The 19559-nt window shown below is 44.6% G+C and overlaps 1 protein-coding gene across 1 annotated transcript in view; it reads right to left on the bottom strand.

Annotated features, from left to right (window-relative positions):
- The window catches only part of TTC39B (tetratricopeptide repeat domain 39B), a 146355-nt gene extending 131154 nt beyond the window's left edge, over positions 1–15201 (bottom strand). Inside the window, 2 exon segments of the mRNA XM_047767628.1 lie at positions 14972–15162; positions 15165–15201. Of these exon segments, the coding sequence (XP_047623584.1) occupies positions 14972–15162; positions 15165–15201 (228 nt within the window).
- Between the last annotated feature and the right edge of the window lie 4358 nt (positions 15202–19559).

Raw genomic sequence — 19559 nt, 5'->3', positions numbered from 1 at the left:
GGACCATCAGCATTTACACAAGAATAATGGTGCAGACCGCTAAAATTCAGTCTTTTTAATTGTTTCTTTTTAATTAAGGCAAAGAGCTATCTAGAGTGAAAACTGGCAGAAAAGTGCAGCCAATGTAAAAATAAAGAACTGCCAAAATTAAGAAGCTGAGAGGGAGTTCCCATCATGGTTCAGTGGTTAACAAATCCGACTAGGAACTATGAAGTTGCTGGTTCAATCCCTGGCCTCACTCAGTGGGTTAAGGATCTGGCGTTGCCATGAGCTGTGGTTGAGGCGTGGATCGTATGTTGCTGTGGCTCTGGCGTAGGCCGGCAGCTACAGCTCTGATTAGACCCCTAGCCTGGGAACCTCCATATGCTGCGGGTGCAGCCCTAGAAAAGACAAAAAAAAAAAAAAAGAAGAAGAAGTTGAGATATATCTGGAGACAACAGAACCAGTCAGAACGGTCAATAGAGTTTTGACCAATCACAGCAGAAATCTGAGAAACTGTAGCACAATTCACAGAGACAGGAACTCTGGGGAGCCTGATAGATTTGTGGCTGTAGAAGTGAGTTGATTCTGGGTAAGAGTTAGGTTACATCCATTGAGATATACCCGTACAAGATTCGAAAGTCTGAGGTCATTTTTCTGCCCCTTTCTGACTTCTGCTGTCCAGCAAGGGTGAGAAGACTGAGGTTGTCTCAACAGCAGGGCTCAGTATCCTTTCTCCACCTTCCAGTATATAAAAGACAGTGGCAGCAGAGGCTTCTCTATTCCAGCTTTCTGATGTAAGAATCAAAGCCACCACAAAGTGCTAGGAAATCAGCTCCAGAATCATCAATCTGGATGGCCCTGCGGGTCATTCCAGAGGCCTAGCCTAAAACTGGGCCATCAGCCCCTCCATGCATTTTGTAAGCACCTGATTCCCTTCTTAAACTTTCTTCCTTAAACTAGGTAAAGCAGTTTCCACTTCCAGCACTGAAACCCGATGGAGTGAGGCAGATGACAGAGAAGACTATAAGTGTACAGAATAATACAGACAGTGATCCTATCTACAAGGAAATAAACAGAAGTAAAGAGAAAGGCTGCTTTGGAGATGTAACCTAAGGAAAGCTGCACTTGGAACCTGATCTTCCAAGTGAGAATGGAAAGTTGAGAAGGAGCTGGTCAAGTGGAGGCCTGGTGCAATCCGCCAGGCTGGGGAAACACTCACTGAGGTGGGGGCGGGGGGGAGAAGCCAGGGTGGCTACAGTAGAGGAATGAAGGGTAGAGGGACAGGAGATGAGCTGGAGGGGGAAAGCAAAAGAAAGGAAGTGTGGATTTCATCCTAAAGACTTTGAAGTACAGGTGTAACGTGAATACCATTTGTAAAAGAGCACTTGGGCTGCAGGGTGAGGGTGGATTGTAAAAGGCAGAGGGGAAGCTAGGAGACCTTAAGGATGCTCTCCAGGAGGTACAGGGTGAGACACTGTGCTGAGGCCTGGGGACACGGTAGGGATGGAGAAAAGGGGCCAAGATACAGTAGGGAGCAGTGTTTTGGAGGAAGAGCAACAGTACCAGCTGATGACAGATGTGGGAACAGAAAAGGAAAATCAAGTTTGAGGCAAGAAGAGGGTTTTTTGGGTCAAGTAAGGCCATGTTAAGGAGCCTTGTGTTTGCTCCTTAAATAATTAAGGAAAGGGTGATTGTCACCAAATTGCCATAATGAAAATGGAATGCTTTTCAGTTTTTGACAAAAAGAAGGGAGTTCATTTAAACATGTCCCATGTCCTGAAGTGAGCCTTACCTTCTGTCACGTGAAACCTACTCCCCCTCAACCCACCGCATGCAGATTTAAAGTTCTGACTTGGAGGAGTTCCCTGGTGGCTCAGCGAGTTAAGGATCCAGCATTGTCACTGCTGTGGCTTGGGTTTGATCCCTGGCCTGGGAACTTTCACATGCCATGGGAATAGCGAAAAAATAAACAAAAATTAAAACCCTGACTTGGACAGGGTTTGCATATATCAAAAAAAAGGGACTCTTACCTAAATTAAAATGTAGCCTTCTCTACCATAAACTACAAAGGAAGATAAAGCAGTTAAGTCTTTAGAAGAAAAAAAATAATTCAAGATGGTAGCTTCACTTTTTAAATTGCCAATATAATCAGCAATACAATAGAATTTGTGGAGCCTCACACCTTAGTAAAGTCATATCTACTATTTATGAAATCAGAGTAGGTTTGCTTGCCATCTGCTGAAAAAGAATTCCCACGAATCTCAGTGTTTTCCGTTTTGGAAAGTTGGGAGAAATACCACCTATGCACACGTGTTAGTATTACTAAATAAACTGTTAAAAATGTGAACACTTCAGGATTCTAAAAGCATTAAGTGCATGAATAAATTCTACTCATCCTCATTTTCGGAATGCTCCCAGATGGACTGCATGAGTGTTTTCACTTTGTCCCACTGCAGGCATTAGGAAGCTTTGGCTCCAAGTGCCTTGCTCTTGGTTACCTGGCTTGAGGTAGTTATCCACAGGGACAGTTTTCATCATTTGTACTATTAAACGAAAACAAAAACAAAACAAAACTAATCTTAAAATTTACATCAGCAAATGACCATTGAATGTCAGGATGTTCAACATGTCTAGTTGCAGTATATGATACAAATTTACTGGGATTCTCTCCTGCTCTGTAAAATTCTGGCCATCCTTACCTACTGATTAAAAGAAAAATCTCAATCTAACATACAGCACAAATGAACCTTTCCACAGAAAAGAAACTCATGGACTTGGAGAACAGACTTGTGGCTGCCAAGGGGGAGGGGGAGGGAGTGGAATGGACTGGGAGTCTGGGGTTAATAGACGCAAACTATTGCATTTGGAGTGGATAAGCAATAAGATCTTGCTGTATAGCACAAGGAACTCTATCTAGTCACTTATGATGAAATATGATGGAGGATAATGTGAGAAAAAAGATGTATATTTGTGTGTGACTGGGTCACTTTGCTGTACTGTAGAAAATGATAGAACACTGTAAACCAACTATAATGGAAAAAATAAAAATCATTTAAATAAATAAAAGAAAAATCTATACATAATTGTTCAAATGAATGGCTTCAGCTAACATCTATAGTACGGCAGGAACTGGGTGAGGTGCCAGGGCTGCAGCAGCGACTCTCTGAAGTGACAGCTAGAATCCCTCACGTGACTGATAAGGAGACTGAAACTCACAGAGCACTTAAGTCACCTGCCCAAGGTCACAGTTTAGCAAGTGACAGAACCCAACCTATGTCCACTAATGTACAAGCCCCTCCATGTCCTTCCCTCTCACCCACCTGCTTTCTTAGGAACAGACACAACAAATCTGAAATTCAGGGGTCCCTGAAAAGAGGCTGATTTCAGTTGACTCTTTGTCCTTTGAGACTTGTGCTAGGATGACATTCCCTTTTATTCAACTGTTAATGGCTTAGAAATGTAATTGCTCATTGGTCCCTCTGGCAGGAAGCTAAACATGTTGGATAAGTAGCATCTGCCTTGGGGAATAAACTAGAAAGTCAGGGGAAACCATCATCAACTATACACACTACGCATCTTCTGCTTTATTGCAAATGGGACAAATTACTCATTTGGACAAGGGTAATTCACTTAGGCCTTGAGCCCGTCTTCTGATAACGTCACAGTGCCAGAGCCAAGTCAGCACTGACCCAGTTGTACTCTGCTGTACGTCTTCCTTTTTTTTTTGCTTTTTAGGCCCACACCTTCAGCGTATGGAGGTTCCTAGGCTAGAAGTCAAATCAGAGCTACAGCTGCCAGCCACAGCCTCAGCCACAGCAACGCCAGTTCCAAGCCAGTCTTCGACCTCCACCACAACTCATGGCAACACCAGATCCCTGACTCACCGAACGAGGCCAGGGATCAAACCCACCTCATGGTTCCTAGTCAGATTCATTTCCACTGTGCCATGATGGGAACTCCTACAGTCTTGCTTTTTGATGCCTAACACATTTGCTTTGTCTCCAAAGCAATGTACAATGGCTGCTCATTTCTGCCTGATAAATTTTATCTTATCATGCTGATTTTCAATTTGTCAATGAATTTAAGGGTAAAAAGTATACTGAAGTGAGAGCAGACGGCACAAGGAATCTTTAGGGGGGTCATGGGAATGTTCTTAAATCGGATTGTGGCAACAGCTGCACAACTCTGTAAATGTACTAAAGATCATTAAATTATACACTTAAAAGGAGTGAATTAGTGGCATGTGAATTACACCTCAATAAACTTTTTTTTTAAGACTGAGATAATGCTAATAGATAGATTGTGGAGGTGAATTCTCCTTTCTGGTTGAGGAGCTTAAAATATAATATTGTTAGAAAGCACTAAAGGGAGTTCCTTTGCTGCTTTCTATGGCGGGAAAATTCCACCCTTTCCTTCTCAAACACCAAGGCACCCATCCCTGCTGGGTGTCATAGCGTGTATGCCAAAAGAGGAATATTTCTCCTTGGAAGTAGCCAGGAATGCTAAATGGTTACTGAGCACCTAGAATGGAGGGAAGGAGGGAGTATCTGAAAAGACTAAAACCTCAAAAGCAACGAGACACTGTGAATGGACTTTATGCACTTGAACTTTAAAAAGAGCCCTGGAGTTCCCATCGTGGCTCAGTGGTTAACAAATCTGACTAGGAACCATGAGGTTGCAGGTTGGATCCCTGCCCTTGCTCAGTGGGTTAAGGATCTGGCGTTGCCATGAGCTGTGGTGTAGGTTGCAGACTCGGCTTGGATCCCGCGTTGCTGTGGCTCTGGCATAGGCCGGTGGCTACAGCTCTGATTAGACCCCTAGCCTGGGAATCTCCATATGCCGCAGGAAGCGGCCCTAGAAAAGGTAAAAAGACAAAAAAAAAAAAAAAAAAAAAAAAACCCTGGCACAGCACATGGCTTTGGGGCAGAGCAAGAAGAGCAAGAACCCTAGAGCTCCCTCCAGGGCCTAGAGGTGCACACACTCTGTCACCTCCTTCACCTTTTAACCTCTTACACTAAGTAACCACACACAAACATACCTCCTATATGTCACAGTTTCCTATTAACATCTGGGCGCTTTATGTCATTATGAAAATGTCCTAAGAATGTCATAACCTTCACCGATGTTAAAGATGGGATCATCCCTCACAACCACACATTTGGAGAAACCAGACATTACCACACATACCACATAGGTGTCACAGGGCAAATGTCACTTTCAAAATATTACTGATATGGCCAAATCCCCTGCTGACAAATACGAACACTGTTGTGCTCAAACAGACGGTCCTTTGAGCCCATGTTTATACTCTTTTGTGATATATAGTTTCCCCTCTCCCCTCAGGGAGTAAGAGGTATGAGGGTTGTAAACTTGCAGAATTGACCTAGATGGAGTCCTGGGATCAGCCTGAGGGGTAGCAGCACCACCCTGAAGGAATCCAGGTAGAAGAAGAGTCTTGCAGAACTCTAGGTGGGGTGACCTTTATATAAGGTTGGGAAAACAACATCAAGCATCATATCACACAGCCTTAATAAAAATAGTGCTAAGGGCTAACATCTGCACCCCATATGCTAAGCACTTTATAGGGCTTTAGTCTTCACAATAACCTCTAAAGTAGCTTCTGTTATCACCATTTGACAGATGAGGGAACTGAAGCTTAGAGAGATTAATTTATCCAAGGCTATACACAGAGAAGCAAGGATTCAAACCCCTGTCCATCTAACTCCAGAGTCTGTCCCATAGTGTCAAATAGATGGCAAATTTTTCCTAGTTTTTGATGCTTATACAAGTATTAAGGGAATAAGCAAATTTAATTCGTAAAGCTTACAACGCTTTATAAACAATCTTACACATAGCCCTAGAAATCACCTAGTACACAGGTCAGCAAACTATTTCCATAAAGGACCTATAAATATTTAGGCCATGTGGGCCATTTGGTCTGTACCCCAGCTACTAATTCTGACCGTCTATACAGGAACCACAAACAACACTTAAATGAAGGGGCATGTCTGGGTTCCAATAAAATTTTATTTTCAAAAACAGGCAGAAACAAGCCTATATGTGTCCTTGCAGCAAAGCCTGCCACCCCCTGACCTAGTGGAAAGGACCCTGAATGTACAGTTAGAGCACCAGGCTTCTAACCCTGATTCCATGCCTAAGTGAGCTGGGTGGCCCTGGGTCAGTCACTGCTTGTGTCTAGGATGCATACTTTCTTAGATGGGAAATCATGACTTGCTAGGCACCACCAAAACTTAATAAGACTTATAATCCAGAAGACAGGCAGCTCCCTCCCCCAACAATGAGCTGCCTTGAAGATCAGTTAAACAGTCATTTGTCATGGGACCTTTCTTTACAACTTCCCTCTACCCTAAACCATCACCCACATTCCTAAGGAGATTGCCTCCCCCTAACCCTTATACTGACTTAACCCAAGAACAAACCTGTGCTAAAAATAGAAACTACACTTTTTCCTGTATAACTAACTGCTCCCTAAGTGGCAGGAACCTGAGTTCTTTCTCAGTGCCCCTGGCCAATCAATAGAAGTTCCTATCGTGACTCAGCTGAAATGAACCTGACTAGTATCCCATGAGGATGAAGGTTTGATCCCTGGCCTCACTCAGTGGGTTAAGGATCCAGCATTGTTGTGAGCTGTGGTATAGGTCGCAGATGCGGCTTGGATCCTACGTTGCTGTGGCTGTGGCATAGGCCAAGAGCTATAACTCTGATTTGACCCTACCCCTAGCCTGGGAACTTCCACATGACACAAGTGTGGCCCCAAAAAGCAAAAAAAAAAAAAACCTCACTTTAAGTCTCGGCACTCCAGCCTCCTGCCTCTTCTTTGATTCTCTTACAGGAGTTCCTCCCTATTGACTACAAAAATTGACTAACTACAAAAATAAGGTAAAACTATATTTGGACCCACTAAAACAGATCCTCCATCGAACCCATAAATAATAAACAGGAGTTCCCTTTGTGGCTCAGTGGTTAACAAACCTGACTAGTATCCATGAGGATGCGGGTCCATCCCTGGCCTCACTCAGTGGGTTAAGGAGCCAGCATTGCCGTAAGCTGTGGTGTAGGTTGCAGACACAGCTCGGATCCTGCATTGCTGTGACTGCGGCATAGGCTGCCAGCTACAGCTAGGATTGGACCCCAAGACAGAACCTCCATATGCAGCGGATGTGGCCCTAAAAAGACCGTAACAATAATAATAATAAACAGTGGCAGCAATACCTTAAGGCAAAGCGGAAGGGAAAAGAGAACTAGCATGTTAAGGGGACTTCTATGTGCCAGAAGCTTTGTACAGCAGATTCTCACTTCATCTTGACAGCCAGCCTTACAGACCACATTCAGTTATTCCTGTTTTATAAATGAAAAGCATCAGACAAGTTAATAAATGCCCAAGGTCACAAAGCACATGAGATGAGAAGCTTGGGTCTGCACCCAAGCTGGGGTCACTGTTTCTGAACAACAAGCACTCGGGTTATGACTTGACACGGATGAGGCCATCTCAGTGCTTCTGGCAGAGGGTTCTGGACTCAGGCGTCATTTCCCCTCTCTTCAGGACTCTCCCACTTTGTCAACTGTTTTGCCCGCCTCCTCTCAGAGATCCTTGCCCATTTGGAGTGAAAAATGGTGTGAGACTCTGAAGCTTGTTTCCTTTAGTTCTGAGTGGAAGGATTGTGACCTATATATGGATAAAAGACCAGGAATCCCAGAACTCTTGGACAACACAGTCTAAAGAAGTAAGGAGAGAGAAAAGGAGGGCAGAGGACACCATTGGAGAAACCCCGACTAGTCCTGCTGACCACACTGGAGTCGTGGGTCCAGGTGGTTCTGTGTCTGAGAACTAAGCCAAGGGTAAGAGTCTAGGTGACAAAACATAGCCTCTGGAATCACTCGCACGTGCCTGACTTGTCTCCTTAACCACCGCATCGCAACTTACAGTGATCAGTTTAAATACTTTGGAAATGGGGCTGGGAAAGGAGAAAGTAAAACCAAAAAATAGCACCATCATTGCTTCCTTTATCAAAAGAAAGGAAAGAAGGAACAGAGAGTTCCTGTTGTGGCTCAGTGGTAACGAATCCAACTAGTATCCATGAGGACTCAGGTTTGATCCCTGGCCTCACTCAGTGGGTTAAGGATCCAACGTTGCTGTGAGCTGCAGTGTAGGTCACAGACGTGGCACCACTCTCACGTCGCTGTGGCTGTGGTATAGGCCAGCTGCTACAGCTCTGATTTGACCCTAGCCTGAGTCCCTCCATATACGCAAGTGTGGCCCTAACAATCAAAAAAGAAGAAGGAAGGGAGGAAAGGAAACACATTCCCCAAAGAGGGGAGCATACATGTATCACAAAAGAAAATTGAGAAAAAAAGAAAACGCAAACTCTTTAGCTGAGCATTCAAGGCCTATCCAAATCTGCTATCACACACAGCACTGCCTTTCTGCCTCCACGTCACAGCCCTGCACATCCTCTGCTTCAGCTTCTACAAGCTTCACCCACGCCAAGTGTATTCCCTGCTGCTCCCTCTGCCTGAAGGAATGAAGCCGAGTTCTGCTCCAATGGCTGCCTGCTGAAATTCCACCCCTCAAAGTCCAGATCAAATGTCACCTTGTAGATCCCAGACGTCAAAGCTGAGAATTTCAGCAACAGATTATCAAGGTCAATTCCATGGTATAACAAGGAAGTCACACAGCTGGGCAGTAAAAGACTTGGTATGGGAACCAAGTCAGCTGAGCTGACCTGGAGATGGGGTCCATCCCTCACCACCATCTCCCAGGTGTGTGACAACCCCATGAAAGCTTCTCTTCCTCCTCCTTCCAGGAGCTCCAGGCCTGCTTTCATGCTCTCCCCCCTTTCCCTCCACTCCAGGTGAAAGTGGGGTTTTGTGTCCATGTTCCTGATCACCTACTCCAGAAGGGTCAAAACCATGGCTTACCCATCATGTTAACCCAATACCTAGCTACCCTTACACAGAGTGGACCTTCCATGGGCCCAGTCATTCAACAAAACAAAACACCAGACAACCACCTACCTCCCCGCTTCCTATCCTGTCCACCTGTAATCAATCAGGCTTCATGCACACTGCCAGAGGAAGCCACCTACAGCGGGGGTCTCGCCACACCTCTCCTCAGCTGAAACTCTTAAATGCACATCATGATATCCACGATTCTTCAGGAAAAACTTAGATCGGCCCTTCCTAGCCTTCCAGCCTCAGTTTTCCCGCCACCCAGAGCATCACAAGCTCTTCTTCACCTCTGTACCTTAAGCCTGCTACTCTCTCCCTGGGATGCACTTCAAGAGTTCCTTCTGTCACCAGCCCTCTTCTACATGGTAATGCCTACTCATCCTGCAAGATGCAGAATGTCTAAGAAATGGCCATCCCTGATCACCCATCCCCTCACCCCCAGGTGAGATGCCCTCCTCTGCACTCCCAAAGCAGCCTGGCATCCCTCCTCTGTGGTTCTCAGCACAGTGAATTGCATCAATCTGTTTACACACCTGGCCCCACCTCCCACTAGACCATAACTTAAGGGGGGAACATCTGGCACAAAACCCAACACATTAAGTCAGACTGAATAATCATCTCCTTCACTAGTCATAGTCAGACCTAACAAGTATACACAATGCATCGTTTCACTAAAATATTCTTAAAATACATAGGCCTCTGTCAGCAGAGTATCAGGAATACCAAGGGGCCAGGTCCACAGATCTCAGGGAAGAAAAAAAACTCTCTTCCTATGTACCTAGTCTTTATTAAATAAAGAGCTGAAGATGCACAAAGGCATTATAAACTACCAGGCAGTCAAGACTTGAAAGGTCCCTTTAGAGAGGTGGGGTGACCTCATCAGGATGGCCAACTGGCCAGAGTGGCTCTGAGTGTGTGACTGACTCCCACTAAGCCAGGGGTGGAAAAGGACAGTTGGTGACCAAGGGAAGCTCTCCCCAGGAAGCCTCACAGAGCCCAAATTGGTCCTCCAGTACTCATCTCCTGGGAAGGGGACACACAGTGACTTCAAGAGACCCAAGTAAGCTCACCGCCAGGGCACCTGAGACCTGGAACCAGGGAGCTGTCAGCAGCCAGCCAGGTGGAAACCAGGGGCCTCACAGAATTCACAGATCTGTGTGGCACCGTGAATCATCAGTAACAGCACCTGTGCACAGGGACCAAGGCTATGAAAGCAAATAGCTACACAAGGAAGGACTGAGTTCTGCCTAAGAGGCATGTCCACACCACCGGACTTGAGGATGAAGAAGAAGGTATGGGGCAAGAGATAAAAAAAGATTAAAAAAAAATAAGTAAAATAAAAAAAACCTTCTGGGCCCCCATTTTTTAGGAGCTCTCAGCCCGCTCCTCCCCACCTGCTGAGCACATTGCTGACCCCCAGATGTGCGCCCATCCCCACCCATCTCAACTTCCACCTAGGCCTGTGACTTATCTCACTTGCTCCGCCCAGACCCTTCAAAACACAGTTCAAATACCACCTCTTCTTGAGAGTCTTTGCCAGTCCCTAAATGAGGGTGGCCAACCAACCTTGTTTGCCCCTGTTGTCCTGGGGTAATTACTGGAAGCACCACATTGACTCTCCCAGGACCCTGCTATGGATGATAAATTATATGGCCCTCCTACCTAAGATCTACCCTGACCCAAAGACACCTCTATTACGGGTATAACTGAGTCTTTTGCTAGAGCATGTGTTCTTCCTCAAGAGCAAGCAAGCCATCTGATTTCAGTGTGGACTTCCAGCATCTAAAGACTCCCCATACATGGGGAGGTGCTCAATGAAACGCTGATGGAATTAAAGAATGAATCTGAGCCAAAGAAACCTATAGCAATCACTTTTATCTAATATTCATCTAAATTGCCAGTCCAGGAATTCTGATTGTGGCTCAGGAGGCTAGGAGCTGGACCTAGTCTCATGAGGATGCAACTTTGATCCCTGGCCTTGCTCAGTGGGTTAACGATCCAGCTTTGCTACAAGTCATGGTGTAGGTTGCAGATGCGGCTCGGACCCTGTGTTGCTGTGGCTGTGACATAGGCCTGGGAATTTCCATATGCCTCAGGTGCAGCAATAAAAATTAAAATAAAATAAAATGCCAGTGGAGAAATTTTCTAAATCAGAATTAGACCGAAAAAATCCTGGGCCAAAAAAGCAGGCAGTGAAAACATCTGTCACATAAACCATTTCTTTCCCTGATCCAGTGCTTCTCAACTTTTTCTCATTATTGCCCCACCCAGGGAAACTTTTTGGACACTTTTTCCTAACCACACCCCCTAGGAAACATTAATAGCACAGAGATATATCTGTACTTTACACATAAAGCAAGTGTAAAGTTTCTTTTAATCAGTAATGGGTTCATAATGATGATAAGAATTTTAAGTTAATTTTTCTACTTTTGGCTGCACCCCTGGCATACAGAAGTTCCTGAGCCAGGGATCAAACCTACACCTCAGCAGTGACAACACCAGATCCTTAACTCCTAGGCCACCAGGGAACTCCCAAATTTTAAAAGTTAAAGCTATGAACATTAAACTTTATTTACTGTATTTGCTGAGTAACTTTTAATGTAATTTTAGTGTAAAATGTAATGTATCAAATTACACATCCCACAGCTACCATCAGGGCCTCTCTACTACTGTCATCTACTTGAGCCCTTTGAATGAAAAAGCATTCCCCTAATATTAGCCCTTCTCCCAAAAAGCAAGCTCCCTGCCTCCAAAAGTGTAGACTTTTAGAGCTAGAGTACTCAGGGCTCATGGAGCCCCTCCACCTTTAGAGGAGGAAACTTAAAAGTGCTCTAAGTGAGAATTCCCATCGTGGCGCAGCAGAAACGAATCCGACTAGGAATCATGAGGTTGCAGCTTTGATCCCTGGCATCACTCAGTGAGTTAAGGATCTGGCATTGCCATGAGCTGTGGTGTAGGCTGCAGACGCAGCTTGGGATCCTGCGTTGTTGTGGCTGTGGTGTAGGCCAGCAGCTGTAGCTCCAATTCGATCCCTAGCTTGGGAACCTCCACATGCTGAGGGTGAGGCACTAAAAAGAAAAAAAAAAAAAACTGCTCTAAGAGGTTGAGTGACTGGTTCAATCAAGGTCACTGGTTCTGTACAGAGAACTTGTTAGTCTGGGTCACTGTTGTAGCCCCAAGGTAGCATAGGGCTTGACACATAACAAAGTCAGATGTTGGCACACTTAATGACAATGGCTATTGAGCAAATTAGCAACGAGCTGAGAGCCCAGTTCACCTAATTCTTAACCTACTACTTTTTCTCCTACGCCACGTGTTCCCTTTTACTTCCCTAGAATATCAAATAGGGGCCTCAAAAACTATCAAATTTATATTGTTTGTAAAGCTTCCCAGTTCTTTCAGTTTTACACACCCAGTAAGTTGAAGAGCAGGGTCTTGTATACCCTGGATGGAGCAATTCCGCCCGACAGTGAGGGACTTTCTACAAATAAGTCAAGGGTACTCAGTCTGCAATGCACTACTTCTTACATGCTTATCTTGCCTTGAGCTCTTTTCTAGAGTTCTTGTTTCCATGCCCTATCTCCCTACCCAGACTGAGAACCATAGAGAGCCAAAACTGCCTTCTCTTTCTAAGGTACCTACCAAGTTCAAGCACAAAGCAAATGGTGAATAAATGTTTGCAAAATTTATTCCAGTAGAAATGGTGCACCATGAGGGATAAAAGTTGGCATGTAAAAAATTCTGTTTGTACTTTGCTCATTTCCTAGGACCAGTTTAGTGTCTAACATGTACTAGGAGCCTAATAGTTACTGAATTTTAAAAAAGGAAAAAAAAAAAAAAAGAAAGGGCGTTCCCTTCATGGCTCAGTGGTTAACAAACAGGACTAGGATTCATGAGGATGCAGGTTCAACCTCTGGCCTCACTCAGTGGGTTGGGGATCCGGCGTTGCAGTGAACTGTGGTGTAGGTCGCAGATGCAGCTTGGATCCTGAGTTGCTATGGCTGTGGTGTAGGCCGGCAGCTGTAGGTCCGATTTGACCACTAGTGTGGGAACTTCCATATGCCCCGGGCTTGGTTCTAAAAAGCAAAAAAAAGACACGGCAAAAATTGAAAAATTATGAGGCACTGTCTTTCATTCTGCAGCCATTCATTCATTCAACAAATATAACATACGTATTTACCAAATATCTGTGTGCCAGGCTCTCTGCTGCTCTGAAACCTAACATCCCCCACGATCTAGAGCCCTCCTCCTAGCAAATGCATGGCATTCAGTTCACCTTGCAGACAGTGGGCAAAGCTCGGGTAGCTATGTCTCCATATGCCCAAAACAGTCCCCTTTACACCTATTGTCCAAGCATCCTCTCCCAACAATGCCCTGGTCTAGACAATTATATAGCCCTAATTAACAAATCTTTTTCAATAAGAAGCCCAGGGCTTCAAAAATCTCTATCCACATTTACCAGCTACTCCCAGTCTTGTTTCCTCATTTCTAATACAGGCATAACACAGATTAAACTATATGGTTATATACAGAAAAGGGTCTGGGGACAAGACCGAGAATTCAGATTGAGACCACACTGTAGCAGGCTTTGATTGACAAGAACACAGATACTTCATTTAATATACAACAGGGAGGCATAAAATCTTTTGAGGAAGAGAGTGAGCGTACAGTCAAGCACCATGAAAGTGTTATGACTTCGATTACAGAAAAGATCTAAGACAAGAAAAATGAAAAAAGCTGACTCCAGGTCATACCAAAAAGACAGCCTAAAGCTACAAATAAAAGTTATCACAGATGAAAATAGCAACAAATAAGCTATTTCATCATTTGCCTTTATGTGTAGTTTTAAAGTTTCAACAATAAATACATGCAACTATACAAGCTCTAGTTCATTGATCTGTGGTCCTGGGACCCTCCTTGTAAGGCACAGGCTGTAAGGAAGCTTCTGGACAGTCAGGCTTAAGGTTCCGTCGACCAGTATAAAGGAGCTGCAGTTCGGCTTTTATTTTGTGAGTTTAAGGGCTACATTTAAAACAGTATTCGTTGCCAGGAGCTTCCCGACATTGAAGAGAATCTTAACCCGCCAACTCCAGATCTTGCGCTACTGCATCGTTTGAAGCTAAGCCTCTTCAGGCAGCGACTTGTGAAATTCAAGTCAGGTAAAATGGCAGCAGGCGCAGCTGTGGGTACTGCTCCTGCTGCTGCTGCCGCCGCGGCTGGCCTCAACCTCAAGCGCTAAAGCGAATCTCCAGAGCTGCCAACTGCTCAAAAGAACAGTCAATAAATCAACAGGTCCTGCCCGTCCGCCGGAGGGTGCTCAGACCCAGACGCACCAGTCACAGGAGGAAGTGACTAATTATTTAAAGGCAGTTGAGACCACTGGAGGCCAAAGTCGGTTCTCCCAGCGCCTTCTCTCCGTCTACCACCGACACTGGGGACCGGCTGAAAAAAGGCCCGGGCCCTGCACGGAGGGGAAAGCACCAATTCCTGGGCTGCTGCTCCGCGGCTCTAGCCCTCCGGCCCCTGGCAGCCCTGCCCTGCTCGCTGGTGCAGACGCCCCCGGGGCGCCTTCCTCCGGCTTTCCCCTTCCTCTCATGGTCTGCAAGACTTTCGGCTCTGATACCGGGAAACTTCCATAGAAGGTGAGATTCCGAAGTCAAGAGAGGATTCCACAAACTCCAAAGGGCCAATGTCGGGACTTTAGGGTCAGACCTCAAAAGCCCAGGCGTTCCTAGTGAGGCTCGGAACTGCTCTGTCCTGCGGGTCCCGCGCTCCCATGCGCTCGCACCCATCCACCCACCGACAGGACGTGGTGTCCTCGATCCCCACGACCCCACGGTGCCAGGGCCCCCAACCTCAACAGCGCCTACTCTCCGCGGAGCGGGAGGTTGTAGGTCCCAGACTGGGAACCAAGGGGGCGGGACCTTGGCTGTCCCTGCCGGGCTCGCTCAACCCTGCCGGGTTCGCTCATCCCTCCCGAGGTCCAGGAGCAGTACACGCACTTCCAACCGGCCAGTACCTCGTCCGCTTCCAACTCTGTTCCGTTGCCTACGAGCGCCATGTTCCTCCTCAGGCTGCCACCGCCCAAAAGCCAAACAGGGAGCTCAGAGCCAACTCGGTTTCTCGGCTCCGGTCTCAGCCCAGCGTCAGCAAGTGAGGAAAGGGGCGGCCCCGTTCTCCCGCCGGGTCGCGGGCGGGGCCAGCAAGCCTTCCCTGCCCTGGGCGCCGGCAGACTGACAGAGCATCCATTTCCCAAGCGGGGCCCAGGCCGCCTGCCCCTCCACAAACTCAGCCCCCTGCAGGCCTCGCCCCGCCCCCACTCGTCTAGAGCAACCAACCATATCCCCTCAACGCGTCTCCGCCTCCAGCCGGCATCCACAGCGAATCCACGTGGGCGGGGTCACTCCGCGGGCGGAGTCACCTCGTGGGCGGGGTCACTCGCGGACTTTGCGGGTCTGGTCCACCCTCTGAGAAAGTTCCTTACAAGGGGCTAGCTCTCACCTAGAGCTAAGTGAGCGCCGGGTTGACAAAACCAAAGTCAAAGCCACAATACCCCTGCTGCTCGTGGAAGCGTCCAACTGGTCTTTGGACCAATGCCAGTCGCCTGCCCTCGCCAGGTGCGCACTACGTATCCGAAGATGGTGAGGCCAGAGAGCAGGCTTGAGTCAAAGTCACCAGTCTCCCAGAGGTCTCCGTCATACCACCTTCCCAGACACCAGGTGAAGAACATCGTCTTCATAACAAGGATGCTTTGTTTTTGTGTGTGTTTGAAAAATAAAAGAAAATCCATGGGACAGATATTTATGCAACTGAGAACTCCTCTACCACTCCTCTCAATATCTCGCTGACCCCTTTTGTAACCTCAAACATGTGTGCATAAGTGGACTTGAACTATAAGCTCTATGAAGGTAAGGGTGCTGTTCCTCTTCTTCAAGCCGGTATCCCCAGTACTTAGAACAGTGCCCTGCATGTAGTAGGTGCTCAACAAATTTTTACTGGCTTCATTTAGAAATCCTTGCGTCTAATATGTAAGGTAAATGAACAATCCAATTGGAAAATTAGAAGCTATATTTTTAAAGATTTTTTTTTTTTTGGTTAGCTTTATTTTACATATGATAAAATTCACAAGGTTTAAGTTTGTAACTTGATAACAAATGTCTACAAAACACCATCCCAATCATAATTTAGAACACACCCCAAAAATTCCCTGTGCTTCCTTGCTGTCGGTTTCCTTCCCCCACTCCCCAACCTCTGGCAACCATTGATCTGCTATCACTATCATTTTGCCTTTTCTAGGATTTCATATAAATTTAAACATAGAGCCTATGGTCTTTTGTGTTGGGCTCATAAAGTACTATTTAATGGTCATCCGGTGATAATTATAAAACTGCCAACATTTATTGAATACTTATTATGTGCCTGAACTTTGCTGAGCCCTTTGCATAAATTACCTCATTTATCCTTCATAATCCCATGAAATAGGTACTGTTAACTTACAGATGAGTAAACTCAGGCTCAGAGAGCTTAAGTAACTTGTTTGAAGTCAGACAGCAATTAAGGAAGTAAGAATGCCAGAATCTGAACTTCAGCGCTCTGACTCGAGGGTGTGGCTCTGCACTGCTTCCAGCTATCACCTTCCCTCTTGTTCTCCCTATTTGTTTCAGTAGAGCAGTTGCCTGCACATGTCTATTACACACATTTTCAGTGAGTCATCTTTGCATCCTTGAAACTTGCTCTACAATTTTAATGTCATTATGTACCTTTATGCTAGAAAAATAAAATGGTTTCTACCCCACAAACAACACGGCAAAAAAATGGATTAGGTTATGGTGATAATTGCATAAGTCTATAAATTTACTACAAATCCTTGAATTGTTTAATTATAATGGGTGAATTTTACCATCATGTACATTTTATCTCAGTAATGCTTTTTTTTTTTGTGTATTTTTAAGGCTGCACCCATGGCATATGGAGGTTCCCAGGCTAGTGGTCAAATCAGAGCTACAACTGCTAATGCTACAACCACAGCAACTCTCGGTCCGAGCCACATCTTCGAACTACACCACAGCTCATGGCAACGCAAGATCCTTAACCCACTGAGTGATACCAGGGATCGAACCACATCCTCATGGATGCTAGTCATATTCATTTCCTCTGAGCCACGATGGGAACTCTTATATTTAAAAATAGGTTAACATGTTCTTTGGGGTGTTTTAGAATCAGATATGTGGGGCTCAAAGGAACCCAAAGGTCATTTATTTCCAATACCTCTGAAAGTTTCCATTCCTCCCCCTACCTCCTGTTTGTGCTTAACTTTCTGAAGCTGGATTTCCTGTCTGGGTCCAGATTCTTCTCTGTATTACTCACACATGATTCTGTTTTTCAAAGTTCATTGGCTCCTAAATTAATATCATATTTTTTGACATTAAACCATGTTGTGGTATCTTCTTCCTCTCCTGGATGCTTTGTTATTGTCTTTTGAATCTCAACTCTTCAATTTTTGAAGTGATACAAAAGAACTTAGCTTTAATTAGTGGCTTGATTATTTTATAATAAGAATCAAGTTTAATTTTTCAGATTTTTTTTTTTCCGGAATTGCAGCATCTGGAAATTCCCAAGCAAGAGATCGTATCTGAGCTACATCTGCAACCTACACCACAGCTGTAGTAATGCTGGATCTTCAACCCACTGAACCCATTGGGCCAGGATGACCCAGCGCCTACACAGAGACAAACCAGATTAACACACTATGCCACAGTGGGAACTCCAAAAATCATTCTTATAGAGACAGTTTGGTAGGGTTTTCTTTTTTTTTTTTTTTTAGATCACAGATCAAATATGAAGCCCTATATGTTTTAAATTCATGTCACTAAATGAGTAATATTCCTGTTTCTGAGGGAGCCAGTTATGAACACTGAATGAATAAGTGTGTTCTAGCCACTGGAACATATAATCAAATTTGCTTTGCACGTGACAGATGCCAACTTTCCTTTCCTGCACATGAGTGATTCTACAAGATTATGAATCACAAATATAAAACAGCTTTTTTTTCAGGGAATAATTAGAATGGATTCATTTTTGTGACACAATTCCCTTTGCCAGTTTGCTTATAATAATATACTCTATCAGTCAAGTGAGACTAGATATTCTATTTCCCAAAAGAAGTGAGTGTAGGGATTTGGCAAGAACAGTGTCTGATTTTTTTTTTTTTAAGGTAGATCTACTGGGAGCTCTTTGGGTTTCAAAATAAATCTCATATTGCAGACTATCGAATCTGTAGTATTCCTAAACCTGTTACTCTTAGAAGATATAAGGTTTCTTGTTGATAATTGATTGAAATTAAAATTGCATCTTCATCATTTGTGTAGGAGTAGTGAGAATGCTTTTGAGTTTAGAAATGAAAAATTTTAGAAATTCCCTTCGTGGCTCAGCGGTTAACAAACCCGACTAGGATCTATGAGGATACAGGTTCAATCCCTGGCTTCACTCATTGGGTTAAGGATCTAGCATTACGGTGAGCTGTGGTATAGGTCACAGATGCGGCTCAGATCTGGTGTTTCTGTGGCAGTAGTATAGGCCAGCAGCTACAACTCTGATTCGACCCCTAGCCTAGGAGTCTCCATATGCAGAGGAGCCCTAAAAAGCAAAGAAAGAAAGAAAGAAAGAAAGAAAGAAAGAGAGAGAGAGAGAGAGAGAGAGAGAGAGAGAGAGAGAGAGAGAGAGAGAAAGAAAGAAAGAAAGAAAGAAAGAAAGAAAGAAAGAAAGAAAGAAAGAAAGAAAGAAAAAGAGAAATGAAAAATTTTAGATGTGCGTATCACCATATGTCATGCATTTGTCAATGGCTTTGTCTCACATTCATATCTTAGCTCAACAAGAACTTCCCCTTCTAAATTAGCCCTTCCCTATCCATCACATACTGCCATGTATGCCTACTGCCTTCTTAGCACTTATTACTCTGAAAATATTTTGTTCATCTGTTTCCTTGGTTACATTCTATCTCTCTCAACAGCCACACCCACACATAACACTGTAATGCAAGCTCCATGAGGGAAGGAACGTTGAGTTTTGTGACTATGACAAACCCCAGTGCCCAACACTTAATAGATATTTAATAAGTGGGAGTGAATGAATGAATATGTATAAAGTTTGTAGTGCCCAGAGCTTTCTGTTTAGAACTTGTATGCCAATACTTTAGTCTAATGGTTTTTTAAACACAGAGAAAATCAGTAATAATGAGGGAGATTAAAGGACACAAATTACATGAAATCTAAAAAGTCAATACTATTTTTCTCAGGGTAATGTGGCAGGCATGATGACTACCTTTAATGTCTTCTCTTTTTTTCAAAATTATACAAGAGCTAAGCACTGAGAGGTCCCTCTGTGACCTAAAGGGGATTAATCCATGTCCCTGGAAGAGGTTTAAATGCTACAGCGGGGGAAAAATTTAGTAGAGGCTGAAATCCTCCCTTAAGAACATCCTTGCTGTAGGCATTTGGAGCTGGGTAAACCTTGATTTTGCCCTGTTTACCAGATGTGTACTTTATATAGATGTATAATAATCACATATATATGATTATTATTTTATATGATTATATATATTATAGATA

The sequence above is a fragment of the Phacochoerus africanus genome, chromosome 2, assembly GCF_016906955.1.
Source record: "Phacochoerus africanus isolate WHEZ1 chromosome 2, ROS_Pafr_v1, whole genome shotgun sequence".
Taxonomy (NCBI): Eukaryota; Metazoa; Chordata; class Mammalia; order Artiodactyla; family Suidae; genus Phacochoerus; species Phacochoerus africanus.
Note: the sequence above shows the minus strand (reverse complement) of the source record. Positions and strands in the feature narration are given on the sequence as shown.